Source organism: Canis lupus, chromosome 38 (assembly GCF_003254725.2).
Source record: "Canis lupus dingo isolate Sandy chromosome 38, ASM325472v2, whole genome shotgun sequence".
NCBI lineage: Eukaryota > Metazoa > Chordata > Mammalia > Carnivora > Canidae > Canis > Canis lupus.
Window position 1 is genome coordinate 22,625,794 of NC_064280.1, and position 27,329 is coordinate 22,653,122.

At 58.5% G+C, this 27,329-nt stretch overlaps 1 protein-coding gene across 7 annotated transcripts in view; it reads right to left on the reverse strand.

Moving 5' to 3' along the window:
* The window catches only part of ATP1A4 (ATPase Na+/K+ transporting subunit alpha 4), a 28,594-nt gene extending 1,534 nt beyond the window's left edge, over positions 1 to 27,060 (reverse strand). Inside the window, exons 1-21 of one of the 7 annotated variants that reach the window (XM_049107017.1) lie at positions 26,650 to 27,058; positions 26,430 to 26,489; positions 24,617 to 24,820; positions 24,017 to 24,130; positions 21,886 to 22,020; positions 21,487 to 21,604; positions 17,829 to 18,097; positions 16,007 to 16,205; positions 15,718 to 15,827; positions 15,413 to 15,547; positions 14,362 to 14,418; positions 12,192 to 12,381; positions 11,882 to 12,054; positions 8,782 to 8,918; positions 8,251 to 8,401; positions 7,824 to 7,992; positions 6,473 to 6,627; positions 6,210 to 6,333; positions 4,847 to 4,992; positions 2,221 to 2,351; positions 2,026 to 2,127 (exon numbers count right to left, since the gene is read on the reverse strand). In XM_049107017.1, the coding sequence (XP_048962974.1) occupies positions 2,026 to 2,127; positions 2,221 to 2,351; positions 4,847 to 4,992; positions 6,210 to 6,333; positions 6,473 to 6,627; positions 7,824 to 7,992; positions 8,251 to 8,401; positions 8,782 to 8,918; positions 11,882 to 12,054; positions 12,192 to 12,381; positions 14,362 to 14,418; positions 15,413 to 15,547; positions 15,718 to 15,827; positions 16,007 to 16,205; positions 17,829 to 18,097; positions 21,487 to 21,604; positions 21,886 to 22,020; positions 24,017 to 24,130; positions 24,617 to 24,820; positions 26,430 to 26,489; positions 26,650 to 26,802 (3,032 nt within the window). In that variant the 5' untranslated portion in view covers positions 26,803 to 27,058. Of the gene's footprint in view, positions 1 to 2,025; positions 2,128 to 2,220; positions 2,352 to 3,736; positions 4,211 to 4,242; positions 4,564 to 4,846; positions 4,993 to 6,209; positions 6,334 to 6,472; positions 6,628 to 7,823; positions 7,993 to 8,250; positions 8,402 to 8,781; positions 8,919 to 11,881; positions 12,055 to 12,191; positions 12,382 to 14,361; positions 14,419 to 15,412; positions 15,548 to 15,717; positions 15,828 to 16,006; positions 16,206 to 16,334; positions 16,546 to 17,828; positions 18,098 to 21,486; positions 21,605 to 21,885; positions 22,021 to 24,016; positions 24,131 to 24,616; positions 24,821 to 26,429; positions 26,490 to 26,649 lie in introns of those variants that run through there. The other 6 variants (XM_025420735.2, XM_049107018.1, XM_049107020.1 and 3 more) reach the window with 6 other exon arrangements.
* Between the last annotated feature and the right edge of the window lie 269 nt (positions 27,061 to 27,329).

Consider the following 27,329-nt stretch of genomic DNA (forward strand, 5'->3'; position numbering starts at 1 on the left):
ACGCAGGCCGAGGGGCCTCCCCCTAGGGACTCAGCTGCCTCGGTGTTGACACTTGCTAAGGCCACAGGGCAATCCTAGCCCGACCCCCGGGGCCTGGGAGTCGACTTGAACATATAAAAATTCCTTTGGAAACTATCTGCAGCCCCCGAGGTGCGTGTTGACGCTCATCCCCCAAGCACACGACCCACTGATCTATATCTGGAGGGTCTCATGGGTCCGGTTTCATGGCTAGCCGGCCCTAAATGCCCCCTCGAGGTCCTGGGAACCCTGCTGCCAAATTGCCGGGGGACTGACGCGCTCCCTGGGCCCCTCCCAGCCTGGAAGTGTCCGGTGGGCGCTCACTCCTCGCGACCCCGTGCAGCTCTTTCTGCCAGCGGGTCCTGTCCCCGCGCCTGGTAATAGCACCACCCTTTGGCACCAAGGACCGCTTAAGAATTCTTTCTAGGCCCTCGGCGTTGAACCCTGACACCTTTCCTGCATCAGACAGCAGCTGCCATGGTGGCCCGCGTAGACCTCGGCTGGCGCTCAGCCACGCGCGCACCGTTCCCTACACACGCTCACGGCGGCCTGCCCGGGCCGTGTGATGCACGCTCGGCAGGTACCGCGGAGGCGCAGGCGGGTTACGCACACGGTAGGGCTGAGACCCAAACTGGGCCGGTCAGGCTCTAAGGGCAGCGCCAGTGTCTGTTCCGAAACATTAATGGAGCACCTGCAGTATACAAAGCACTGTGTTGAAACACTGCAAGGGGCGGAAAGGTGAGCGCGCTGCGTGCATTTGCAGCAGACAAAAGCTGGAAGAACAAGGTCTACGTCACTAGTAGGCAGCCTCTGCGGGTGGGGTGGGTGGGGGCAGTGGGACTGGCGGCACGGCGTAAAACTAACTTTCTTTCTTTCTTTCTTTCTTTCTTTCTTCTTTCTTTCTTTCTTTCTTTCTTTCTTTCTTTCTTTTTTTAGGATTTATGTATTTATGGGACACCTGGGTGGCTCAGTGGTTGAGCGTCTGCCTTCAGCCCAGGGTGTGATCCCAGAGTACTAGGATCCAGTCTTGCATCGGGCTCCCCGCAGGAAGCCTGCTTCTCCCTCTGCCTGTGTCTCTGTGTCTCTTATGAATAAGTAAAATTTTTAAAATTATTATTATTTCTTAAGATTTTATTTATTTATTCATGAGAGACACAGAGAGAGAGAGAGAGGCAGAGACACAGGCAGAGGGAGAAGCTCCCTGCATGGAGCCCGACGTGGGACTCGATCCCGGGACTCCAGGATCACGCCCCGGGCTGAAGGCAGGTGCTAAACCGCTGAGCCACCCAGGCCACCCTAAAAAAATATTTAAAAAAAAGATTGACGTATGCATTCGAGAGAGACAGAGCGAGTGAGCGAGAGTGCTGCGTGCACACAACCGGGGCAGGGGCAGAGGGAGAGGGAGGAGAAGCCGACTCCGTGCTGCGCGTGGGGCCCCAAGCAGGGGCTCGATCTCAAGACCTTGAAATCAAGACGTGAGCCGAAACCGAGGGTCAGACGCTCCTCCTTGCGGGTTTTTTCACGACAATACATGGACGTAAAACAAATCAGAAGACAAAAACATGGGCATGATTTGAACCAACCAGGGTCCAGACAGTGAGAACTTCGGTGTGCGCCCACCGACACGAGTGTGTCGGTCACAGCAGGGCGAGCGGGGCGCACTTCGGGCTATTTTTGTGCTCACCTGCCCTCCGCGCAGCCCACCCCGGCGGCTCTAGCGTGTCACCTCGGCGCCCCGACAGCCACGCTCCTGCCCCGCTGCTGGAGGTTCCAACACCCCGCGGCCCCTCCATGCCGCTACCTGAGGGCCGGGGAGTCCGCTAACCTCGTGTGCCCCGCGCAGTGCCGTCGCTCGGCCCAGGCCCTGGTGCCTCCCGAGTCGGACGCACGTGTGGGGGCGCAGACGGTTCTCCTTACATCCCCGAGGGTAGCCCATCCACCCAGGCAGCTTCCTCTCCCAGGACCCCCCGGCTGAGGCCCCCCAGCCTGCGTGGCTCCCTGACTCACTTGAGGGGGTACATCCGCAGGGCCACGTCCATGCCTGGGGTGTAGGACAGAAAGGCAGCCAGGAATGTCTCCTCCATGATCCCGAATATTAGGATGTTGTTTCTGGGAAGAAATGTTGCAGGGCGCGCTGCAGGAAGGGAGCGAGAGGCGGGGGCGGGGGAGTGGGTGTCAGGGCGGGGGGCCGGGGGCGCTCACTTCATGCCCTGCTGGAAGACCGAGTTGCGACGGGTCTTGCAGATGATGAGGTCAGCCCACTGCACGACCACGATGCTGACGAAGAAGGCCGTCTGGCAGGTGAACTCCAGCACCTTCCGCTGCTCGTAGGTCTGCCGGGTGGGTGGTCCGTGTCAGGAGGGATCCCATCCACCCCACAGGCTTGGTCCCTCCCCCGCCACCCTGGGCCCCAAGGCCGACCCAGGGGTCTTAGGCCCCACACGTCACACCGTCTGGCCCCAGCCCTTCCTGCGCGGGCTCCGTGGGTTCATGTGGGCTACCTGGGACCTGCCGGCGCTTTCCTGGCCCCCCGGAGCATGCCAGGGGCGAGCACCTGTCCCGCCTACCCTGGCACCGCCCTCCCATGCCCAGGGCACCGGGTGGCAGGTGTCGGCCCGGGGGCCCGGAAGGGCAGTGGGGCAGAGGGCACCCCCGCAGGGAGGGCAGTGAGTCGGGCGCTCGCCCCGGGGCCTCCCTCGCATCTGAGGAACCCAAGTCTGGCCTAGACCCTAAGTCTAGTGGGGAAGACGAGTGGGCCGGCCGGGCCAGCACCCCAGGAGGTCCCGAGAGGAGTCCCCAGGGCAGCGGGAACCGGGGGAGGCGCATCTCCGTTGGCCCCCCCAGAAAGCCCGTGTCTCAAAGACGAGAACGGCACGGGCATAGCGAACGGGGAGACGGGACGAAGAATTTGAGACTGTGGATGACTGAACGACGAGACACCACGTACGGAACGAAGCTCGTGGGCTGGGCCCTGGGAGGGCAAGACGGAGCCCGAGATGGTTGGAAGGCAGAGGCTGGGAGTCGGGGGTCCAGCCAGCACCCGGGCTCGGGCCCCGCGGCCCCGCTCCTGCCTGGATGCTGGGGATGCAAACGCTCACGTGGGTGCTCGGCTGCGCGTGCCTCGGCCTCCCTCCCCAGCCGTGCGGCCCTCCAGGCCCCACCAGGGCTGCTTGCGCCCGCGGTCGCCCCGGTCCAGCTGTTGCCCTGGGATTCCCGCTTCGAGCAGCTCCCCCTCCCTCACCACCACTTCGCTGTCTCCGTCTTGCCCACTCCGGTGTCTCAATTCCCAGCCTTCCCGGACTCCACTCAGACCCCAGTCCCGTCGACCCAGTGTGTTAGGGATTTGCTTGTCACCCGCCCGCCTCCCGCCCCCCGCCCAGGGAGGACGTAAGCTCCACAGGAGCAGCAGATGCACCGTGTGTGTTGCTACGGCGCGCCCAGGGCCAGGACAGCGTCCGGCACGTAGGAGATGCTTCGCGAATGAATGAGTGGCGATCAGTGGAATTAAGGGCAAGAGGTGTTTAGAAGGTAAGGAGCTCTCCTGGCTTCCGGCAGCCTGCGGAGTCCTTCCTGGGGGCGGTGGGGGGCAGGGGGTCCGTACGAGATCACCTGGAAGAGGCAGTGACCCGCCTGACGAAGTTTACTCCTGGGGCGGCTGTTACCAGCCCGTTCTGTGAGACCTCAAGATGTCTTTGATGCAATCTGGCGTGACTTCAAATTAATTTTAATTACCTTTAATTAATTGTAAATGAGTATATGGTAAGCTGCCTCTTGGCAGCAGAGAGATGGCCTCAAGGTATAAAACTAACAAAGGCTGGAGCAGAGGATGGAGGAGATGCGGACGGTGTGACGACTTTGGGCATCATTGGACCGTGGAGCGGCCTTGGTGGCTGGGAACACTGACCTCTGATGGCCTCGTGGGGCTCAGCGAGGGGAAGCCAGGTGTGTATAGGGGGCGCCTTTCCAACAACCCGGATTCCAACATTCTTCTGAGAAACCTGCCGTCAGCTTGGTTTGGAGGCATCGAGGTGCAGGAGGAAGGGGCCGGGCAGGAACCAGCGCAGAGGCCCTCCTAGGGATGCGCCCTGGGACGTGGTGCAAGTCGTAAAGTCTTTCCAGACTCAGTTTCCTCATTTAAAGAGTGATGATGACAAACTATGTGTCCTCTATAGACTTTGCATCCTCTGTGGTCCTACGACTCCAGCAATAATCGGTGTCACGTCCCCCGCGGTTTTGGGAACTGGGACGGGCACGTTCACAGGTAGGGGGATAACGCCTACCTACTAACACTCTTGAACACATCCCGTTGGTTCGAGGGCTGCAGTTTGAGCCTCACTCATCTAGGGTCTTAGGAAAGAGTACTACAGAGAGGCGCCCGCTGGGCCTAACACGTTTGGAAAGGCGAGGGAGGGCGGTTGGTACAAAGCACGTGGCTTTTCAGACTTGAAGTCCTATAATTTGGACTCCCCTGGAAGGAGGGACGGAGCGAAACACAGAGAGAAGACCCAGCAACGGGTCTTTCGGGGGCAATGATATTTCCAGAACCTGGAAACACAGAAACCAGCCCCCGAACGTTGGCATGATGGTGAAGACCTCCCGGTGCAAGGAGGCTGAGAGACCCAGCAAGGTAAGGACCGGCAACAGACAGAAATGAAGTCCGCGTCCGAAAAGTGCTCGTTTGAGGAGCATTTGCCGATGTGACCGGAGAGCGAGGTCCCGTAGGACTGGACCTGAGGCATCACCTCTGTGTGCTGCCTGCGTCCCCCACTCTTCCCTGTCCCGTCCTCACCCCTCCCGGTCCCGTGTGGGCCGCCACCCCTTCGCTCACCCACTGCTGTCCGTAGCTGTCCTCCAGGTCATTGAAGAAGCGGTCCTCCCAGTTGAGGCGGATGCCCAGGAGGTCAATAGGCTTGAAACCGTTCTCGGCCAGGATCACAAAGTAGGTGAAGAATCCGGCCAGGGCCTGGATCATGCCTGTGAATGACAGCCACGGGCCGAGGAACCTGTTCAGGGAAGGACCTCGAGAGGCAGACCAGGGAAGGGGTGGCGGCCGGGTTCCAGTGTGCAGGAGGCTGCCATCAGCGACCCGACCCATTCACACCTCCGCAGGACTCGTCTCCAAGCCCCGACATTTGTTTCGGGGCTCTGACCCAGAATCACCTTCGGGTCACAAACTCTTAAAACTGAAAGGACCTCAGAGGGAATTGATTCCCGCTTCCTCCTGAGCTAGCGCTGGGCTCCTCTGTGTCCACTTCCTGTCACACGAGGACCCTCATCAGGTCCTGTCCTCCCCTGGCGCCTCCCCCTCTATGTGTTGCTGGCCTGTCCCCCTCCCCCCCGCCCCAAGCGACAGCTCCGTCCACCAAGCGTTTGCCAGCGTTTGCCTACCGACCGCTGAGCTGAGCAGGTCCCCGTGGATGTCACCACGACTGCAAGCTACTATTTACCCTTCATAAGTGGGGACACTGAAGCCCAAACAGGATTCAGTCCTCATTCACCATCACACAGGTAGGAAGTGGTGACCTGGGGATCCAGACGTAGGTCTGGCTCCTAAATCTGTTTCTCTCCTCCTCTAGATATTGGGGTGTCTCCCCTGCCCTCAGTCTCTTCCGCCTCCATCCCCCTCCTGCTCCCCAAAACACTACAGCGGCAACTCAGGAGCCAAGACTTCCAAAGGCTGGTGAATGCCTTTCAAGGCTGGCGCAGCACAAATGCTACCTGCATCCACAGCCTCATTCTCTACGGCTCCTTGCTCGGGAGCAGGGGCCCCCCCAGACTGCTAACTCAGTCTTCTGGGGGCGGCACACGGGCTCCCCCTCCTCGGGCCTGCTCAGCTGACCGTGCATCTGCGATCTTCCCTGTACCAGCGCCAGCCCTGTTCCCTCCCCTCGGCCGCCCTGACTGCCCCGCCGGCTCGGGAACCCCCTGCCCTGTTCTGCCCTCCCGTGGCCCGTGCACGCTCACTCCTCGGCCCTTGGAGAGACGCTATCAGTTCATGTATGTTTGCTCCTTCCCAGCTGGACTCCTAAGGGCAGATGACACACGGGTGGCTCCCTGCGTGCCGGGGGGAGGTGGTGGCAGCACACGGTTTGTTATCACCAAAATACCCCCCTGACTGGCAAGCGGAGCTGCCTGCAGCGGCCGGGCAGGTACAGCCGCTCCCCACCCCAGCCCCACGGCCTGGGCCGCACCGATCTGTCCGTAGGCCATGCCGATGAGGCGGTTGTTCACCAGGTTGTCGTTCTTGGGATTCCGTGGGGCCCTCTTCATGATGTCACTCTCAGCTGACTCGTAAGCCAAGGAGATGGCCGGGACCTGGAGGGTGGAAAGCAAGACAAGGGAGACAAAGCTCAGAGGGAAACACAGGGGTCCCTCGAGCGAGCCCTGTCCCTCACCCTGCGCCCCGGTCCCCCTCGCAGGAGCTCCGCCGGCTGCGTCCCGGTTTGGGCCTCACCATGTCTGTGCCCAGGTCGATGCAGAGGATGGTTATGGTGCCCAGAGGCAGGGGGATACTGAGGATGATGAACAGCAGGAAGGGGGTGATCTCGGGGATGTTGCTGGTCAGGGTGTACGCGATGGATTTCTTGAGGTTGTCAAAGATGAGGCGGCCTGGGGGAGGACGGCCACCCTCCTGTGAGAAGCGCAGAGAGGACCCCGCCCGCACAGCAGCTCCTGGGCAGAGATCACTACAGAGCAGCGTCCGGAGGTCCTAGACCTGCTTTGCTCCTGAGCTACGTGACCCTCGGGGCCGTGCTTTACCAGCGAGCCCCCCGTGGTCGGATGCAGTGGGGGTAACAGCCCCTGATCCCTGAGGATGCCACAGGCTTGGGCCTGGCCGAGGCTGAAAGGTGTCTGGGAACGCCGACACCAAGGCCGGAGAAGCTTCAGGCTGAGGCCGAGACAGCCCGGACTTGGCTCCCAGTCCCATTTTCTGCCACGAATAGCTTGTGACCTTGGGCCCCTCTCACCTCCCGGAGCCTCATTCCTCCTGCCTCGCAAGTCCCTGACCCCAGCCCCATGGCGCTCATCTCCCCATAAGCTACTATGCACTTGACTGTCTTGCTCCCCTAGAAATGAAGGAACGTGAGGGTCGGGATTTGTGTCTTTTTATTTCCCGCCCTTGCTCCCCAGTGTCTAGAATAGAGCCTGGTGCACGGTGCTCTGGAAAATGTATTGAATGGAGACCAAATAGTGAGCGCGGCGTCAGGATCACGCTAGGCCTAGTGCCACGGCATGACTATTACTATTATATGGGTCGTCCTGGGTTTCAGTGAGCTGGCCGCAGGCAGAAGGCGGGGAGCCCGGGGAACAGACTCTAGGGCTCCCCCGCTCGCCCGGGGGCCTGGTCTTCAGATTTCTCTGGGACAGAGGGCCGGTGGTGAGGCTCATGCGGTCAGTTCTGGGGTCGGGCTCCAGCTGATCTCACCGTATCAGCATCACTCAGGCGAGGGGTTCGCAGAGACCCCGAGACTGTGGCATATGGAGCAGTCCCAGGGAGGGGCCACATCCTGGAACCTGCTGCGGACTCCCCGGGGTGCGCGTGCAAGGACAGAGCACCCTATGCTAGACCACACCCTGGTCTCCTTGTCGCACCTGCGCTTTCCTCCCACCTCGTCCAGAAGGGCTCCCGGGGGTGATGTTCCCAGGACGGCCAAACCTGATTTACGGAATTTTGCCTTATGTGGACGCTTCCCAGCCTGTGCGGGGTCATGGAGCTTGGATGCCGGGCAAGGGGAGTGACAGCGATGCCCACCAGCTCCCGCCCGCCTGGGGTCACCCGAGTCGACGGGCGCCCTGCCCCTCACCCTCCTCCACGCCCGTGACGATGGACGCAAAGTTGTCGTCCAGCAGGATCATGTCGGCGGCCTGCTTGGACACGTCGGAGCCCGAGATGCCCATGGCGATGCCGATGTCGGCCTTCTTGAGCGCGGGGGAGTCGTTCACGCCGTCCCCGGTCACGGCCACCACGGCCCCCTGGGCAAAGCACAGGAGGAGCCAGGTCATCACTGTGTCACATCGAGACCAATCCCGGGGTCACTCGGATCCCATCATCCCTTGCTTCTGAAAGCCCTTGTGCCTGGCCCTTCCCTCTCCTGCTCCTCCGGGGACATTACAACTCTCGGGGGGGCCCCCGACTGGCGCCCCTCTCAGGGGCCGGGCAGGCGGCTCTTTGGAGACTCCCCCAGCCCGAGGAGGTCTGGGCTGGCCCGGCCCCGTGCGGCGCCCGCTCACCTGCCTCTGGCAGCCCTCCACGATGATGAGCTTCTGCTGCGGGGACGTCCGCGCGAACACGATCTCCGTGTGGTTCTTGAGGATCTCGTCCAGCTGCTCCGACGTCATGTCCTTCAGGTCCGAGCCGTGCACCACGATGGCCTTGGCTTCCCTGAGGGAGACATGTCAGGGGCTGCGGCAGGAGCCCGTGAAGCCCTGGCGCCCCTGTGCAGCCTGCGCCACGGCCTCCGAGTCTGCTTTCCGCCCGGCCCCTTCCTTGTCCGCAGCCACCCGCTGTCCCCGGACGGACGGACGGACGCCCCGCTTCCCACCCGCCTCTCCCCTGCTCTGCGGGGTCATTCCTCCCGCTTCCTCTGAGAACCCACGGCCAGAGTCACGTGGTCGTTCTCCTACTAAGCTTTACTTTGCAGTGAGTGAACCCCAGCCTCCTCCCGGCTGCAGGGGCCTCCAGGCAGGGGGGTGAGTGGGGTCGGGGTGGGGTGGCCGAGGGTGGAGGGCAAACAGCGGATCCGGGCTCTCCAGGGGCCCCACCTGGGGTTGGTCTGGCTGACAGGGACCTGCAACCGGGCAGCCATGTCCTCTGCGGTCTCGTTGCCTTCGGATATGATGCCCACCCCTTTGGCGATGGCCTTGGCTGTGATGGGGTGGTCCCCGGTCACCATGATCACCTGGGTTGGGAGGGGAGGGAAGGGGCACAGAATCGTCTTTGTCCCCACAACCTAAGGGCCTAACGGATCCCTATTCATTCCCCGGGGCCTAGTTGCAGCTCATCCCCAAGAATGTGCGCTATGGTGGCTGCACCCCCGGGGACTGGGTCAGGACCCCCAGACCATAACACAGGACAGTTCGGGTTCTAGGTTCCCCAGGAACAAATTGGGGCTCCGGGCATGTTCATTACTATATTCAGAATTTCACACAATAGTTCCAGAAGCTATTCTGCATCTTTAAGCTCAAAAGACAAACACCTACACGTAGAACACGTGGCAACAAAGGGACGTCTGGCAAACACGCACTGGGCCCGGGTGTGCTCAGAGCTCCCCCTGCCTCCCGCTCACTGCGGCCTCCCCTGGGCTGCAGCCCTTTGCAGGTGCCTGGTCCCAGCCCTCCCCGTCCCTGCCTCCCCGACGGTCAGCTGCGAGCGCCGTGCTGTCCTAGCAGTCTGCTCCTTTTGTCTCCTCGCCGCACAGGGATGGCTGGTCTGTCCCCACGGGCCCGTGCTCTGCAACAGGGGCCACTCCCGGGGGTTCGTGAACAGCCACCTGGGACCCGTCAGGCAGGTGCACCGTGGGCCCGGCCCGGTGGCTCGGGGGGCTGTCCCGCAGCCTTCCCCACGCCCACGCCAGGCTGGATGCACAGAAAGGCAAAGTCGGTCCCCCGAGAGCGAGTTCCCAGGGCGCGGGCTTGTGGGGCTCCACGGTGGCGCAGGTGCAGCAGGTGCAGCAGGTGCAGCAGGTGCAGCAGGTGCAGCAGGAGCGCAGTCCTGCAGGGGCGGCTTCCTGTCACGGAGACGCGTCTTGGGACTGAAGCAATGTCCTGTCCAACTTGCGGGTGCTGATGGCATCTCCGAAGTTCCCATGGGGTTTTGCGAGTCGCCCCCTTGTTCCCTTGTCCCTTCGGTCCCCGAATCCATCCCGTCCGAGAGCCTGAGTCCGCTGTAGGTGCCCGACTGCAGTTCTTGGAGGGGCCGGGTTCACGGTGAGGCCCAGACACCTTCACGGCGCCCAGAGCCTCTGCCAGTGGCAAATAAAATTGGATGCTTCTATTTATTTATTTTTAGCTCTCTTTTTCTCCCCTCAAGGGCCAAGCACATGGTTCTCCCTGGGAAGTACCAGCCCTGCCGTCGTCTCCTTGTAAGAACTTCGCTGCCTGTGACCCCGGGTCCCTCCGACCCCTTTTAGCAGCTCTGCATCAGAGCCATTCTGGAAGTGGCCCTGGAGGGCCCTACCCCAGGTGACAACCCGCCGACTGTCCACGACCTTTGTCCTCCCCGAAGGACGGCGCCCTGCATGTGTCTTACGCTTCCCTACAGTGAAAAGGGGCCGACTCAGAATTTCTCACCACGTCTGTCAAAGTCCTGTGAGCTTAGGGCCCCGAGGAAGTGCGAGATGATAGCGAGAGCTGGAAGTGGGTGCCACCCCAAGGCCTCAGGCTCGCCTCGGGCTGAGATGACGTCCAGGCTGACTCACCCCTCCCACCTCGTTCGGGCCTTCCCTGCCTGCAAGTGCAATCGTAACTCCTTCGGGCTCTAAGGGACCCACAACTCCCCAGACGAGGCGCGTTTCACATCCACAGAGTGATTCCCTATCCAACGGCCACCTCGAAGCTCAGAAATCTCCAATGGGCCCTTCTCCAGCTCTGGCCACGATGCGGGAGCCAGGGAGGTCGGACGTGGGCTACCTACGCAGACGTGCTGTAATGACGCTGCTGCTTGGATAGTATGTGGCACGTAGGGAGCTCACTCGGAATAGTTCCTACGTCCTTTCCTGGGTTGTCACTCTAGTGGCCCATCATTGAACTTGGCACGGCCCAGCTGCCCCCAGACGAACGGCCCGCCGACAGTCAAGGTCTAAGAGAAAGCCCGCGCTGACTGTTCCCATCCCCTTCCCCCTAAATACCTCCAGCGCCGCCCCCCGCCCGGCCTCGAACCTGCTCTCCCCCAAGCCTGGGATCCAGACTATCAGGTATGAGCAGGAAAGGTGTCGGTCCCTGATCTGTGAGGATGTGGGTGAACCCAGCATCTGACCTGGAAGCGAGGTTCGGACCATGTCAGAACTAGAGGAATCCTCACATGAAGCCCCCCAAGAAGTCAAGCCCCACCCCATGCCGGGCCTGGGAGCTTCACTCTCCGACCAACCCATCTTGGTTTCTGCTGGACACGCACCTGCTGGCGTAGCTCTTCACCCTGAGTCAGGTGCCCTGAGGGCCTGGCTCGCAGCAGCACAGTCTCCCCGCTGTCATCCGGACCAGCCCTGGCGCCCTCCCAGCAGCACACTGGCCTGACCTCTTCTAGCACCTTGCTACTCTGGCCGTGGTCTGCAGACCAGCGGCGACGCGTCACCGGGGAGCTTGCTACAAATGCACAGACTCAGGGTGTCTTGCACCTGCTGAATCAACATTTGCATTCCAGCAGGACCCCTAGATGAGTCCTGTGCACGTCCTCGGAGCTGGTTCTCAAACTTAGGTAAGTTTGCCTACTGAAATCTCTGAGACTTAAAGTTTAAAGAGTGTAGATGCCTGCACCCCCACCCTGGAGCTTCCAAGTTAATAGGCTTGGGGGCGTGGCCTAGGCATCAGATTTTCCTTAGGTTTGCTTGTCTAAGTAATCTGTGCACCCAGCGTGGGGTGTGAACTCACAGTCCCAAGGTCAAGGGTCCCCCGTGCTCCACCGACTGAGCCAGCCGGGCGCCCTGCAGGCATCAGATTTTTAAAGCTCCCTACACGACGGGGCTCTAACTACAGAAGAAACTTAGGATTTCCTATTAGGTTCTCCCTGAAGACTAAAAATCATCAGCTCAAGGAAACAAATCAATTCAATTCAACCAAGGTTACGGAGAGCTACTCTACGCAAGGCTGTCCGCCGCTGCTCCAAGGTGCGATAGGCCGGGGGCTCCTGGGACGGTCGGGGGTTTACCTTGATCCCCGCACTACGACACTTGCCCACAGCGTCAGGCACGGCAGCCCGGGGAGGGTCAATCATCGATATGAGCCCCACAAAACAAAGGTTCTCCATGGGAAAATTGATTTCATCCGTATTAAACCGGAATCCCTTGGAGAAAGTGCTAGGCAGGTTCAAGAAGCAGAACCCTGGGGAGAGACAGAGGGACCAGTTGTCACTCAGGGGCCTGCGTCCCAGCCCTGCTCACCCCAACATCTCCGACATCTCAGCCCGCAAATGAGCATTTGGATGTCATTCTTTCCAGGTTACGTCCGCAGCCCCTCACCTAGCACGCGCTCCCCGAGACCTCCCAGCTCCAGGTAGGCATTCTGGAAGTTCTTCTTCATCTCGTCATCCATGGGGTACTCCTTTCCCTTCAGGAGGTACGTGGAGCAAAACTCTAAGATCCTCTCAGGGGCGCCCTTCATCATCAGGACGTGGGCCTGGGAGCCGTCCTCCTGCAGGTGGATGGACATCTGGGGAGGAGAGAGGAGGAGTCCTCGCAGCAGCAGCAGGAGGAGGGAGCAAGCAAGGGTCGGGGTAGGAAAGCAGGGGAAAGGTTTTTTTTTTTATGATTTTATTTATTTATTCATGAAAGACACACACACACACACACACAGAGGCAGAGACACAGGCAGAGGGAGAAGCAGGCTCCACGCCGCAGGGAGCCCGATGTGGGACTTGATCCCGGGTCCCTGGGGTCACGCCCTGGGCCAAAGGTAGACGCCCAACCGCTGAGCCACCCGGGGGTCCCAGGGGAAAGGTTTTTGAGGGTAAAACAATAAACAACCTGTTTCCTAACCCCCTGCACTTGCTTTGTCCCATGACCCCAACACAGCCCCCTCCCTCCAGTCAGATCTGACTCAGGCTCGAGCCCTCCCCTCCTCCCGTCCAGGGATCCCAGCTCCCCCCGTGTGCGTTATTTGCACCCACATCTCTGCTTTCCCTTGAGGCACAAGCAGGGCTTGGCTTTCTCTGCTTCCTCTCTGCCTGGAAAGCAGAAGCGTGAGCCGGGCAGAGGCAGCCGAGTGGACAGGGAAGGGGACGGGGGTCCACAGGCCTGTGTCCCGGGGCCAGCGGGAGTGCTCCGTGACCTCAGGCCAACCCGCGTTAACCTCTGAAAACCTCAGCTCCTCTGATACGGTGCAAAAGAGCCTGTGGTGCTGACTTCACTGGGTTTTTGTGAGACACGACACAGTCAAAAATCCGCCCCAAACCTCACTACAAATTCAGCCTGCCGTGACCCTTACCAGTAACACCAACAGTCAGTTAACACCTAGGCTGTGTGTCCTTTGTCTCCCAGGCTGTATGCTTGCAGGAAAGTGAGCCAGGGAAAGGAAAACGTGAAGAGAATCACAGGGGAGAGAAAATCCACGGACAGGACCGAGCTGCGTTTACCGAGAAACGTCGGCGTTTCAAGTGGATCCATGCAGTTCACGTCCTGCTGTTTGAGGGTCAGATCATTGTTAAAAAAGTGCCTGGACAACCATGAAGCAGAGTCCAGGAGTAGGTTAGTCGTGGTTATCCGTTTGCAACTCTCCCGACGGTGCAGGAAGTCCCAGGGGCTAGTGGCTGCGTGGGGCCGGGGTCGGGGTCGGGGTCAGGGTCGGGGTCGGGGTGGGCAGGAAGGCCACATTCACGAGTGAACGTGAGGGGACCACAGACCCGGAGGGGAGAGGGTGCTGTGCTCTGTGAGCGGGGACTACGCTGCAGCTCCCCTTCCGCGCCGGGAGGCCCCTCTCCCGTATGTAGCCTGTTCCGGCCCAGAACCTGCGCCTCGAGGGGAGCAGGTGCAGAGGCGACCACACCGCCCAGGGGACCAGCAAGGTGCGGCGGGGGTAGCCTGTGCGTAAAATGCTCTTAAGACCGTCCCACTGGAGACTTTCAAGTGTTTCCTGTGACTTTCAGCTACATTCAAAACACGCTTGAGCCGGTAAGAGGGAGAACCGCGACTTGTTTCAACAGAGAGCTCTGCGAGGTTTTTTAAAAAGCTTGATCTCCCGAGTGATTACTGCAGATGATGGGGGGGGGGGGGGGACAGCAGGGCCTACACATGCGGGGTAACTTGGTCACGAAAAACTCACATCTTGTTAGAAATTATGGATAAAAGGTGAGAGAAAGCCGGAAATACCAGAACAGAGGACCCTCCTTTCATTTCAACCTGAGAGCAAGGAAGAGGTGGGGGGGGGCGGCCTCGCAGAGCCCGGGGCTCCTGCTGTCCCCGGAGTCCCCCGTGGGGCCGAGCACACGCGGGGCGGGTGCCGCAGAGGAAGACCGTGCCCTCCACACGTGCTGCCCGGTAGCTCAGGAGATCCACTAACTAACCTAGTCCTTTGGGGGAAAGTGGCTATTTTTTTTTTTTTTTTGGAAAGTGGCTCTTTTGTTGGACACCCCAACAAACGGCAGAGATTACGTTTTGCTTTTATTTCAAATCACGTGGAGAAAGAAATATCTACCTCTTTGCAGGCACCGGCTTTGATCCGGGCCCGCCGCGCACAGAATTCTTGTCTGGGCTGTGAGGCCACCGAACGTCGGGAGAAAAGTAGACATAAGTTTGCAGTTCGGGCTCGGGAGACTTATCTTATTACACTGGCTGGGAGCCGGCAGAGACAGGAGGACTCTGGATCTGTTCCTTTAACCCTTACTGGCTCCGTGTGCAGTGTGAGGACACAGGCAAGTGGGTTTTTTTTTTTTTGCAAGTGGGTTTTAAAAACTCAAAACCCCTTATGTAGCTTTTGTTATGTTATTGCTATTTTTTTTAAGCTATGATTTCCTTTCCCTCGTGAGGAAAATCGGGGCGGGGGGGACCTACTGTCTTAGCAACTTTCACCTATGACGCCAGGTGCGTTAGCCCGTCCGCAGGCCCTGCTGCCCCTCTGTGTTGTTCGCCCATTAGTACCTGCACTGCCAAAGCGAGCACGGTTATGTGTTTTTTAAGACAGGAAAACAAAACTGACTTTTTTTTTGGGGGTGGGTCTCCTTTCTCCTGTCTCGACTGCACCTGAGCGTCTGGCCCCTGTGGTAGCGCATTGAGAATTCCGCTCCTCTGAGCAAACCATGACTGTCCCGTAGGAGCCCGACCTTCCTGGAGGCTGGAGCCCCCGCCCCATCACCTACCTGCTGGCAGCTGCTAGGATCACAGCTGGAGTGAAGCGAGGCGCCAACGGGCGGGGCCTTGCAAACCCAGTCTCACCTGCGCGGCCAACCTCGCAGGAGCCCCCGCGGCTGTCACGGAGCAGCCCTTGCTACCCACGCGACACCCCCGCGCGCCCTCTCTGCTCCACTTAGGCCCGAACGCCACTGCCTCCCTTTACCTGCCGGGCACTTTCCCTTGAGCTGAGCCTCCCCCCCACACCTGCCCCCCGCCGTGGGGTGCTGGTTACCCACGGTCTCTATTCTGTTGTGCTGAGGGGACAGTGAAGGTGAAGGCGAAGGCAAAGCTCCCGTTTCCCCAAATGCTGAGCCCCCCCGTCTCCCGCCACCATCCCACCCCCGTGGGTTCTGTACCTGGTACTTGTTGGTGGAATTAAAGGGAATCTCTGCCACCTTGGGGTTCTGCTCTCTCATCTCCTCGACAGAACTGTACGACTGCTCGATGAACTTGAGGAGGGCGGACTCGGAAGCATCCCCTGTTGTTGCCCGCTGCCGGGATGGGGTTGGCGAGGGGAGCCCCAGGTGAGCCCGAGAGGTGCGGTCCAGGACAGGGCACAATGGGGAGGTCCTGGCGGTGATCGCTGAGCGCCAGGATAGGGATCTCTGGGAAGAGGGCGGGGTTGCCCTAGACACCCCGGGGTCCCCCCCAGGACTGATACCTTGGCAATGGGAAGGGTCTCCTGGTTAGGCTTAAAGTCAGCTCGGTTGCAGAGGGCAGCGATTCGGGCCAGGATGAACCAGGTAGTGGAGCCCTTGGCAAACGTCTTCCCTGGGGAGGAAGAAGAGACTCGTGAGTGAGGGCGGGTGGTGGGGGGGGTTTAGAGCAGGGACTTGCCTGCACCCTGCCCTGTCCCCCCGCTCCCTGCAGCCAGGGCCCAGCCGTCCCGTCAGTCCCTCAGCCCCGCACCAGCCATCCCCGCCGTGAGGCCCGCCGGGGCCGCTGCTCACCGGTCTGCTCTTCGCTGGTGTCGGCCTCGTATATGGTCTTGTCGAACCACATGTGGGCGACGGTCATGCGGTTCTGGGTGAGGGTGCCCGTCTTGTCGGAGCAGATGGTGGAGGTGGAGCCCAGCGTCTCCACTGCCTCCAGGTTCTTCACCAGGCAGTTCTTGCGCGACATGCGCTTGGCCGTCAGGGTCAGACACACCTAAGGCCGTGAAGACGCTGAGAATTACCGGAGATGGCCGGGGCAGCTGCTCCCACCACTTGGCGTTCTGGAAATCCGATGGTTTCTCTTGCTATTGACATTTTTTGGGTGTTTCCCTTTTGCTCCCACCTCGTCTTTAGCAATTCCATCTGTGGCCATGGCAAAGGAAGTCGGGGAGGGATCATGTTTGTGCTTTACGACCGAGCTTTGGAAAAAGAGTGTCTTCCTTTACCAGGGACCATAGAGGATGACTTTCTCCCCCGGAATGTTCTGCTCCCCTGGACCCTTTTCGTCTCTTCTGTTCAGCAGCCCTGTTCCAGTCAAGTTCAAGCACCCTTCTCAAGTCCAGCCTTCCCGGGAACCAGGTCAGTAGCTAACCTTCCACTGTGACGTAACGGGACTTGTACCAATGGAAAGAAAAAAAAAAAAAAAAAAGAAGAAGAAAAAGGGGGAGAATCTTGAAATTGAGAAAGAATATTGCAACATTGGAAAGGACTTGAGAAATTGTTTAAACCAGGAAATTTTTGTTGACCTTCATTATGTGGACCAGGAGTTCAATGAAAGTCAGCTGGGTGGCGGGGTTGTTTTAAAAACTAATATGTTCTTAGGTGAGGATTATATTTTTTTTTCAAGATTTTATTTATTTATTCATTGGAGACACAGAGAGAGAGAGAGAGAGAGGCAGAGACACAGGCAGAGGGAGAAGCAGGCTCCATGCAGGGAGCCTGACGTGGGACTCGATCCTGGGACGTCAGGATCAGGCCCTGGGCTGAAGGCAGCGCTAAACTGAGCCCCCCGGGCTGCCCAGGCGAGGGTTATATGAATATAGAAGCCTGATCACGGGGTTATGATTTATTTACATATTAGCACCAGTCCTGAGGTTTTTGTGCTAACCAACCACACCCTGAGTATTATTCTTGTTTCTATTTTAAGAAGAATATTGATAAACTAGAGCATATCCCAACATAGGTGACCAATAAACCAGGGATGACCATGTTATGTGAAAAACTGGGGGAAAAAGATGATTTCACCTCCCACCAGAGAGTGTGAGGGTCACACAAAAGCATAGTTTGTAGGAGAGAGAGAAATGACTTGTTTTGTGTTTCTTCAGATGGGAAAACCAGGACCAAACAGGAAATCATATTTCTGCTCAACACAATGAGATCCAGCTAGAGCAACCCAGCGGTGACATGAGCGGAGACCAAAGGGGCGGACTTCCCAGGACTAGAAATAATCATCTCCTCCCATGGTGTGTGCACGAGATATTCAGCATTGGTCGAAAGGTTGGATTTTTATGGGCTTTGAAGTCCTTCCCAACAAGATGCTATAATTCTGAGTTAATCTGGAGATGTTCAGTGATTTGGCCAAGTTTCCCGGCCGGTGCAGCCAGGACCGGAACTCATTGCCGGCCACGAAGAATCTAACGCTTCCTGCATCGCTACCCACGGGGAAGAAAGAGAAGGCACCAGAACACATGGGGGGAGGAAGCCGGGAGGGTTTGGGAGCTGAGGCACACACGTCACGGGTCCTCTGCACTGGGTTCAACAGCCAGAGAGAGACTAAGGGTCTCACCCCCTGGGGCGGGTGTCTGCCCAGAGGCCGCCCTCCCCCTTGGCCACTCACGGTGACGGTGGCCAGCAGCCCCTCGGGCACGTTGGCCACGATGATGCCGATGAGGAAGATGACAGCCTCCAGCCAGCCGTAGCCCAGGATGAGCGAGAGCACGAAGAAGGAGACCCCCAGGAAGCCGGCCACCCCCGTGATCAGCTGGATGAAGTGCTCGATCTCAGCCGCGATGGGGGTCTTGCCGACCACCAGGCCGGACGTCAGGGTGGCGATGCGGCCCATCACCGTGGAGTCTCCCGTGGCGATCACGATGCCCCGGGCTGTTCCTGCGGAGCAACGGGGAGGTCTGAGGCGGGGCGCTGCCGGCCTGGGCGCCCACGAGGAGAACCCTCTGTGCTCAACAGCAAGGTGGACACTCGAGGAGGCCCTCCGGGAGGCTCTTGTATTCTATGCTCCGTGTGTTCAGGTTTTTTTTTTTTTTTAAGATTTTATTTATTTATTCATGAGAGAGAGAGAGAGGCGGAGACACAGGCAGAGGGAGAAGCAGGCTCCATGCAGGGAGCCCGACGCGGGACTCGATCCCGGGTCTCTAGCATCACGCCCTGGGCCCAAGGCAGGCGCTGAACCTCCGAGCCACCCGGGCTGCCCTCGCGTGTTTACTTTATACAAGTAAAGTTCTCGCCCGAAACACCTCTGCGGAGAGTTCACAGTTGTCCAATGTCGTGGACTCGTCGCCTTGCCTGTCGAGAAGCTCGACGGCCTGTATGTGTCCTTCTCGGCCCTCAGCAGCCGGAGTTTCTAGAGCCCCAGGAATAGGGGCGCCCTTCTAGAGTCCTCCCTTCCAGCATCTGCTCATCCCCCAAACCAGTGGTCCGCAGCTGGTGGCAGTCCGTCCCCGGGAGACACAGGGCAACATCTGGAGGGCTGGCGGTTGTCACACCTGGGGCGGGAGGGGCGGGTAGAGCTGGGGGTGCAGCTGCGCCTCCCCTGCGAGTGGCAGAGTGCCCCGTCACCCCTACCACCGAGAGTTACCCTGCGGATGGGTGGTGGCGAGGCCGAGCCTCTCCCCGCTCGGCGCTGGAGCCAGCCTGACCCCTGCCGGGGAGCAGAGGCCATAACACGGGCTCGGGGCCTGCGCGGCCTGGGGGGGGGCGACCTCTGCGCCTTGGAGGCCGCTCACTCACTCACTCACTCACTCACTCACTCACGGGGCTTGAGGTGACGGCCGAGGGCCCAGACTAGGTTCTTGGCTCAAAACAGGTTTCCCGCTTCGCTGTGATGGGGCAGTTGCTACCCTTCCAAGTCACGGTCAGAATCACCCTGTTCTAGAAGTAGCACTTAGTTTAGAATCCGGGGACTCCGGCCGCAAGTTCAACTTTCCACCGGGGCAGCGTGTGCCCAGGGCGAGCTCCTTACACCGACTCCGGCTTCCTCAGCTTGGCACGAGGGGTGCGCGCCCGTCAAGGAGCCCAGAACCGAATCGGGCACCCAGTAGGTGCGCGACTGTCGGTGTCTTCCTTTTCTTCGTTTAGAGGAGTTCAGGGTCTTAAGGAGGGATGATTCAGAGTCACACGTGGGGCTCAGTGGGGGCGGCTCTACCCCGACAGCTCCCACAGACACTGTGGTGCGGGAGGCCGCTCATCTCTGGGGCAGCCTCCAGCTGAGTGCGCCTGAGAGCAGGGTCCCACCTGGATGGCCACGGGAGGCCGGTGTTCCAGGGAAGAGTGGCTCGGGCACGAGGCCCTTCGCACACGCGCTCCACGCTGGCTGTCCCCGGAAGGGCCGAGGCCTTCGCCGGGTCTTGTCGAGGACGCTACACTTGCTGAGAGGTGCCGAGAGCGTTTGGTGTTTGGGGCAGGCATGGAATCTGGGGCTCCCTGTAACTATTTTGTGTCACAGTTTGGTCTAGTTCTTCATTTTTACTGTGAAAAATGGATTAACCCATGTGCGGAGAGGCAGGATCTAGTATCTAGACGTAGGATGGGTTGATGTCAACCTGGGGAAGTTAAGCCCAAGGGCAAGGCTCTCATACCCCCGGCTGGACAGACTCCTCTGTTGTCCTGCACATCTAGAGGGAGACAGCTCAGGCCCCATGGAGATGCACGAGAACCCAAAGACAGATGTCTGTACCCACTGCCCTATCAGGGCCACGAAAGTAGGGAGCAGAGGGTCTGGAATAAAGGTTAAGGTATGCTCCTCATTTGCAAAGTGCATGGACATTCCTCCCTTTAAGAGTCAAGAGCTCCTGCAACCTCTCTCCATCCTCTGGGCCACATGTTGAGTCCCTCTGGTCTCCCATTAAGGCCGCCTCTATCCCCGCCAGACCCTTGTTTCTCGGATGGGATGCCACTGCCCACTCTCCCCCTTCTCTGAAGCATATATGTTGGTGATAAAAAACCTACTTGGGAAGGACAAATGTGAGCAAAACTTTTCCCTAAAAGTTAATAATAGGAATCTAGTGCTTGGGGCAGCCCCAGTGGCCCAGCAGTTTAGCGCTGCCTTCAGCCCAGGGTGTGATCCTGGAGACCCAGGATCGAGTCCCACATTGGGCTCCTTGCATGGAGCCTGCCTCTCCCTCTGCCTGTGTCTCTGCCTCTCTCTGTGTCTCTCATGAATAGATAAAATCTTAAAAAAAAAAAAAAAAAGAATCTAGTGCTTTCAAGGGAAGCTTGATAACCTGCATCTCTCTGCCCAATCAAAAAAAAATTTTTTTTAAGTTTCAATATATATATTTTATTTTCTGGATGGATTCTTCTTCAGCTTTATTGCTATTCTTGTCTTTTAAAATATTTGTCAAACACTTTCATGACCGGAGAGGTCGTTGGCAAGCTTTATTCCAGGGAAGGGTCTGTGGAAAGAGCACGAGCTTTGGGAGACAGACCCGCACTCAAGGATTCCTTGAGTCTCCTCTTTGCTATTGACTTGTGCCCTTGGGTACCGCATTTAATTCCTTTGAGCTCTTCACATGTGAAGTAGAGATAATGCCTGCTGTGTTGTGTCGTGAGGGCCAGAGACATCTGTAAGCACTCGGCCCATACGGGGCGTTCAATTAAAAAAATAGCTGTTTCTTAGATACCCGAACATTTGTTCTTAAGCATGAATAATGGCTTTCACGTATGTTCCAGAGAGTCTTGCTGGCCTCCTCAAGGGGGAAGGTTGACATGAGACTGAGTCCGTTGCAACCACCTTTCAGAATTGCCTCCCTGTTCAGGTGTCTTAGGTTCGAGGAGCAAAGCCAAAGTGTGAGCGGCACCTCGGGAAACTCAACTTTCCAATGCCAATACCTCCCTGGAATAGTGAGAAGCTGGGGCTCATTCAGGAGAAGGTTGACCTAGTGGGGCTGAATAATTTTCTGCCCTTCTGGGCTGTTTTCAACTTCTAGAGAGCACAGTCCGTTCACCGGCTGGAATGATACGCGGTGACGATCACAGGGCACTTCCAACGTGTGAGGCTTTGTGCTGGGTGTTGTATACGCATTGTCTCATTGAATCCACATAAAAATCTACGGGATAGCGACCCTTGGTATCATCGTGGTGCAAATGTGGAAATGGTGGCTTTGACCTTTCACCAAAGGTCATACAGCTCGTGAGTGCTGGAGGACCTGGGCTGGTCACCAGCTGTTACCTACCCAACTACCTTGAGAAGATAGGGCGTTCTTGAAATCTTTATTTCAATCTCTGCTTTTGCAACGAGGCATTTATGGTGTGATGCTCACCTTCCACACAGTTGGTGGAGAAGAAACAGATGTTGCGGGTCTCCAGAGGGTTCTCGTGGGTGAAGTCAGGGGAGCGGGTCTGGGGCTCTGACTCTCCAGTCAAGGATGAGTTGTCCACCTGGATGGGAGGGAGGATGGGTCGTCAAGTGAGCATGGGAGGAAAGATTCCTTTATGACGGTGACACGTCTTCGTCTGCCACCACCATCATCATTATTGGCACGCGGGGAGAAACAAATTTACACACAAGCACCTGTTGTCTCCAACCTCGAATTTGCACTCGTCACTTCTGGAGGTTCTGGATAATAAGAGCGTGCTTTCCTTAACCGAGTCCGGCTCACTACCTGAGGCCACCTAAGACCGTGCTTGGCCCCCTCCCGGGGCTCCCCTCACTCCCTCACCTTACATCCCTGCGTGGAGATGAGCCGGAGGTCCGCCGGGATTCGGTCTCCCCCCTTCACCTCCACGAGGTCTCCTACCACCACGTCCTCTACATTGATCTGCATCTTCTCTCCAGCTCGAATCACCAGAGCTTGCTGTGGGATGATGGTGCGGGGTCATTGCCGAAGTTTTCTGCGTCCCCCACACCCGCTCCTGGCCTGTAAGCTCCTGTGCCTCATCGCCTTCCTTCTGACTCCCTTCTCGATGCCGTCCCTCGGCACACCACCCTGGAGGGGCTCTGTGGCAGACTCTGAATGCTGACCATCCTGTCCCTTGCAGCGCGACTGCAACGGTCCTCTCCTAAGAGATGGAGTCTGCCTCCGCATCCCCACACTGAGGCTTGGCTGTACGCCGTGCTCCAGCTCATCAGACATTAGAAGCATGATGTAGAGCTTAAAAAAAGCTTAAAAAGTACTTGCAGGTGGGGGCTTGCCCTGCTGTCCCTGGGAACCCCCCTGCCTCCGGATCGAGCAAGCCTGAGCCAGCCTCCTGGAGGAAGAGAGGTCAGAAGGAGAAAGGCCCCGGCTGTCACAGCCGGCTCGGCCATCCCCAGACACGGGGGTGAGGTCATCTGCGCCCGTGCAGCATCCCTCAGCTCACCCCAGATCAGAACAGCCCTGCCACAGACGTGGGGCAAACGCTGATTCCTGTTCCGAGCCACGTTTGGGGTGGCTTGTTAGGCAGCAAAAGCTAATTAAAGGTCTCCAAACTCCGACTTCATTTTACCAAAGCATCGTTCCCTGACTGAACCCAGGAAAAGATCCTGGGCTGTGACACCAGAACATGACAACGCTGTCGGGAAATTCTGGCGCCCGTTCCTCTCCCAGTTTCCAGCTCTGTGCCTAGAAACCTCTTTCTGCTGTCATCTTACTTCCAGATGCTTAAACATCACTTCTTATTAGAAAACCATCTAAACTCTCAGAAAAGTGGCAAGCATAAAAATTGTGTCGCGAATACCTGTATAACCTTTATCCAGATTCACCTGTTGACATCTTACCCCATGAGCTCTGTCATTTGGTCACTGTACAGGGTGCGAACACGTCTGTGCTGGCACCATCGGAGGGTAAGTTTCCTACATCGCGAACTTCTCTCCTGCGTACTTTAGTGTGGACATCCCGAGAATCAGTATGGGTTGTTGGTTTTTTTTTTTTTAAGATTAATATTTATTTATTCATGAGAGACACACAGAGAGAGGCAGAGACACAGGCAGAGGGAGAAGCAGGCTCCCTGTGGGGAGCCCGATGCGGGACTCGATCCCAGGACCCCGGGGTCACGCCCTGAGCTGAAGGCAGGTGCTCACCCGCTGAGCCACCCGGGCACCTGAATCAGTGTGTTAAACACCCGCAACGCGGTTGTGGATTTCACTAGATTTCCTTTGACACCAGACCATCATCGACCGTCTGTCTTCCAGTTTTGTCAGGGCCCAGTATGTCCTTTGCCACACTATTTTCTCCTTCAGCACAGGATTTGCTCTCAGCCAGGTGTCTAGATACTAGTTGTTGTGTCCCTTTAGCCTCCTGTGGTCTGGAACATTCTCATAGCTGCACTTTGTCTTTTTTTTTTTTTTTTTTTTAGAGAGAAAGAGCATGCACAAGGTGAGGACAGATGTGCAGAGGGAGGGAGGGAGAATGGCAAACAGACTCCCCCCCCAAGCTTGGAGCCCAAGGCAGGGCTCAATCTCACAACCCTGAGATCACGACCTGAGAGCCAAAATCAAGAGTTAGATGCTCAACCGACCGAGCCACCCAGGCACCCCTGTGCTTTGTCTTCAAGGTCACTGACATTTGAAGAATCCAGCTTCTCCAACCTCCTTTGTACCTCCCACCTTTCAATAGAATGTTCTCATTTGGGACTCCAGATTATGCTCGCCACGTTGAGATCATGCGTTGCAGACTACGCTACTTCATGGTGATGCTGCGTCTTTCTCAGGTACTTTTAAGGCCTGAGAGTAAAACACGAGTGACCCTCATCCTCATCACCAGCCTCACTCAGCTCACGTACTGTTGGGTATAATTTTCCAGGGACTTTAAAATTCGTGTGTTTGGCCACATTCTACACCTCCCTCACTCCATCCTCCCACCCCAGTCCTACCTGAGGCACCATGTTCCTGAAAGACTCCATGATCTTGGAGCTCTTGGCCTCCTGGTAGTAGGAGAAGCAGCCGGTGATCATGACCACAATAGCCAGGACCATGCCCAGGTACAGCTGGGGGCGGGGAAACAGAGGGCTCGTCAGGAGGTCTTCGTCATCTTCTTCATCCTCAGAAAATGAGCTTGCAAGGGTAACAGCCGGGGTTAAGGAAGAGTCCGAGGCGGGGTGCCTCACTCCGGAACCCTGAGCTTCCGTGAGGGCCAGCAAGGTCCAGCAAACACCCGGGAAGATGGTTTGTGGGCTGGGGGATGCGGAGGGGAGGGGGCCTGGCCAGGGAGGGGGACCGGAGAGGATGCGGGGATGAACCGTCTGGGGAAGAGGAGGGGCTGCGAGTGCTCTGCCGGGCGTGGGACGATCGTGAAGCAGAGCACGTGTCTGGGGGAAAGCATCCGGCTCGGGGAGCTGGGCCCGTGGCCGCTAGACCACAGGCCGGGGAAGCAGGGGGCTGAGGGGTCCCTCAGCAGCCGGGGGCGCCAGGGATTCAGGCGGGGACCTCGGGGGAGCGCGTGGCGGGCGCAGGCCGCAGCCCAGCACACTCACGTTGTCCTTGGTCGAGTCCTCCTTGTAGTGCACCTGGATGCCGTAGGCCAGGAAGCAGAGGATGGCCCCGATCCACAGCAGGATGGAGAAGCCCCCGAACAGCTGGCGACAGAACTTGACCCACTCCGGGGTTGTGGGGGGCGGGGTAAGGGCGTTGGGCCCATTTTTTTTCAAGATTTCCTGCGCCCTTTCGGGGCTAAGGCCCTGCGTGGAGAGGAACCAGGGACGGATAGAGAGCCCCGAGCGGAGGAGCAGCACGAGTGAAGCTCGGGGTGCCGCAGCCCCAGGCGCTGGAGACCAACCGACCCCCTGAAGGTCACCTGCGCATTCTTTCTCGAGAAGTGGGGCCTTAAACTGGCAGGACAGGGGGGTTCCCCTCGTTTAGCACACGCTTGCGCGGGCCGGGACTTCGGCTGATGGGCTGACTCACAACCCAACACCTGTCTCGGGCGGGTGCAGCGGCAGGACACGGGGACCAGCCGGTCCCTGCCTTCCCGGGGTGCCAGCCCTCACGCCGATGAGCTAACGTGCAAGCCCAACGCCACGAGGGGGCACGCCAATGACGTCCGGACGTTCACACTTGGGGTCTTTCACTCAGACTCGGGGGAAAATGCCAACCAAACCCATGAATGCAGAGGTCCTCCCCGTACCCTGGGCCTGCGTCTGTGTGCCCTTCCCTCTACCTGAAAGAGTAGAACCCACCAGAAGGTCCTTTCTTTTCTTTTCTTTTTTATTTCTTAAGATTTTATTTATTTCATGAGAGACACACAGAGAGGCAGAGACCCAGGCAGAGGGAGAAGCAGGCTCCATGCAGGGAGCCCGACGCGCGACTCGATCCTGGGACCCTGGGGTCACACCCTGAGGTGAAGGCAGATGCTCAGCCACTGAGCCCCCAGGGATCCCCCCAGAGGGCTCTAGAACAAGCTCTCCTTAGTCCCCACCGGCCCCTCCCCAGCTCCCCCTGAAAGACACACAGTTTGAATGAAAACATTCAAGGCTCCTACGCGCCTCCCTGGTTACCAGATGGAGCCCTTCAGTGAAGAGATTCTAGAACTAAGAGCTTGTACTCTAAGTTTTTATTTGGGGTCCTCGTGTCAGTGGCCACAGTAGCAGCAGCACTAGTGGTGATAGGCAAAGTATTAGTTCACTGTTGAAGTGGTGGTTCTCAAAGTGTGGTCTGGGCACTCACGGGGCCCCGAGCCCCCCTCGGCGAGTCGGCGAGGTCAGACGATTCTCACAAGGGGGCTAAATCATGGTTCGTCTTTTCCCACCCTTGCTCTCGGGCATGTGGTGGAAGTTTCCAGAGGCTACGTGACGCGTAGCATCGCGACGGATTTAATACTGAAAATATATGGGAATCCAGCTGTCTTCTATTAAAAAGCTAGACATTAAAGAGGTTTGCTCTAGACGCTGCTAGATTTTTATTTGGGAAAACAGTTATTTGTCATGAAAATATTATTTTTACTCATATACGGTGGATCTACCCTCATTTCGAAATGAATCAGGGAGTGCTTTTTAATTTTCTCAGTGGTTGTGTTGAATAGGATCATCGTGGGTAGACGTACCTCACATAAACCAAAGCTCCTTAGGGTCTTGATACTTCGTGGGAGCAGAGAGGGGGTCCCGAGGACCCTGGCTGGAGAGCTGCCCTGCCCCTTCTCCTTTCTCTCACGTCACCCTGAGCTCTTGGGGGTGTTGCTGGGCGACGTCCCTGGGTGCAGGGCGGGTAACAGCATCGCCCGGCAAGTCGGGGCCCCGAGTGGGACCGGTGGGACGGAGACCCTCCACCCCCCGAGGGGCCTCCTTCGCTCACCATCATCAGGTCCACGGAGTACTTGGTGCTCAGCTCTTCCAGGGTTAATTTGTGATCGTCCTGAGGGGACAGTGGAGTCGTTGGGGGACAGGCGGTGACCCGGGTCATTTCCGGGGGGCGGGGGAAGCACCTGGGGAAGAGGGACAGGCCTGGCCTGGGAGCTGGTCCCAGCGGGGAGGGCCGGCCCGGGCTGAGGAGGGCAGCGGGGGGGGGTTCTTACCAGGACCACTTCCTTCTTCAGCTCCTCCATATCAGTCTTCTTTTTTTTCCTCTTCATTTTTCTTCTCTTCCCCATTTTAGGCCCCCTTTTAAGTCTTGGGCTTGGGTTCAGCTCCCGAGGGGTCACGGTCCCCTTCTTCCCCCCACGCCCCATGGTCCTCCCTGGAGATCGCAGACCCAGCTCAGCTGCGGGGAAGGAGGCCCAGAGCGCGGAGGAGATGGTGGCAGCGCCCAGAGGGAAGTGGGGGGCCTGGTAGCCCGGGGGGAACGGGTGGGGGAGCAGAGGCTGGAGGGGGGCTCCCGGGAGGGCGAGGCCGAGCAGGGCCGGGGACAGGGTGGGGGCAGCCCTGTCTCGGGGAGCAGGTGCAGATGCCGAGTGCCAGCGGTGGCTCAGGGGAGGAGGCCCCGGCCCAGGCCCTGCGGGCGCCGTGGCAACCCCCAGCTCTGTGGTCACAAAGGCCTCAGGACAGTTCTGGCCCAGAGCCCCTGGCTGGGCTTGCGGGGGGCAGGGGCGGCTTCCGCCATAGGGTCCGAGCCTCGGCGTGAGGGCCCCACGGGCCGGGGCTCGCAGGGCCCCTTGGCAGCTGACGGGCGACGCGGGCCCTGCGTGGGGGCGAGCTCTTCCTGCGGCCTGCGGCCACCACCCTCCTCCTCCACCTTTTAGTTTCAGGAGGTCGGAGC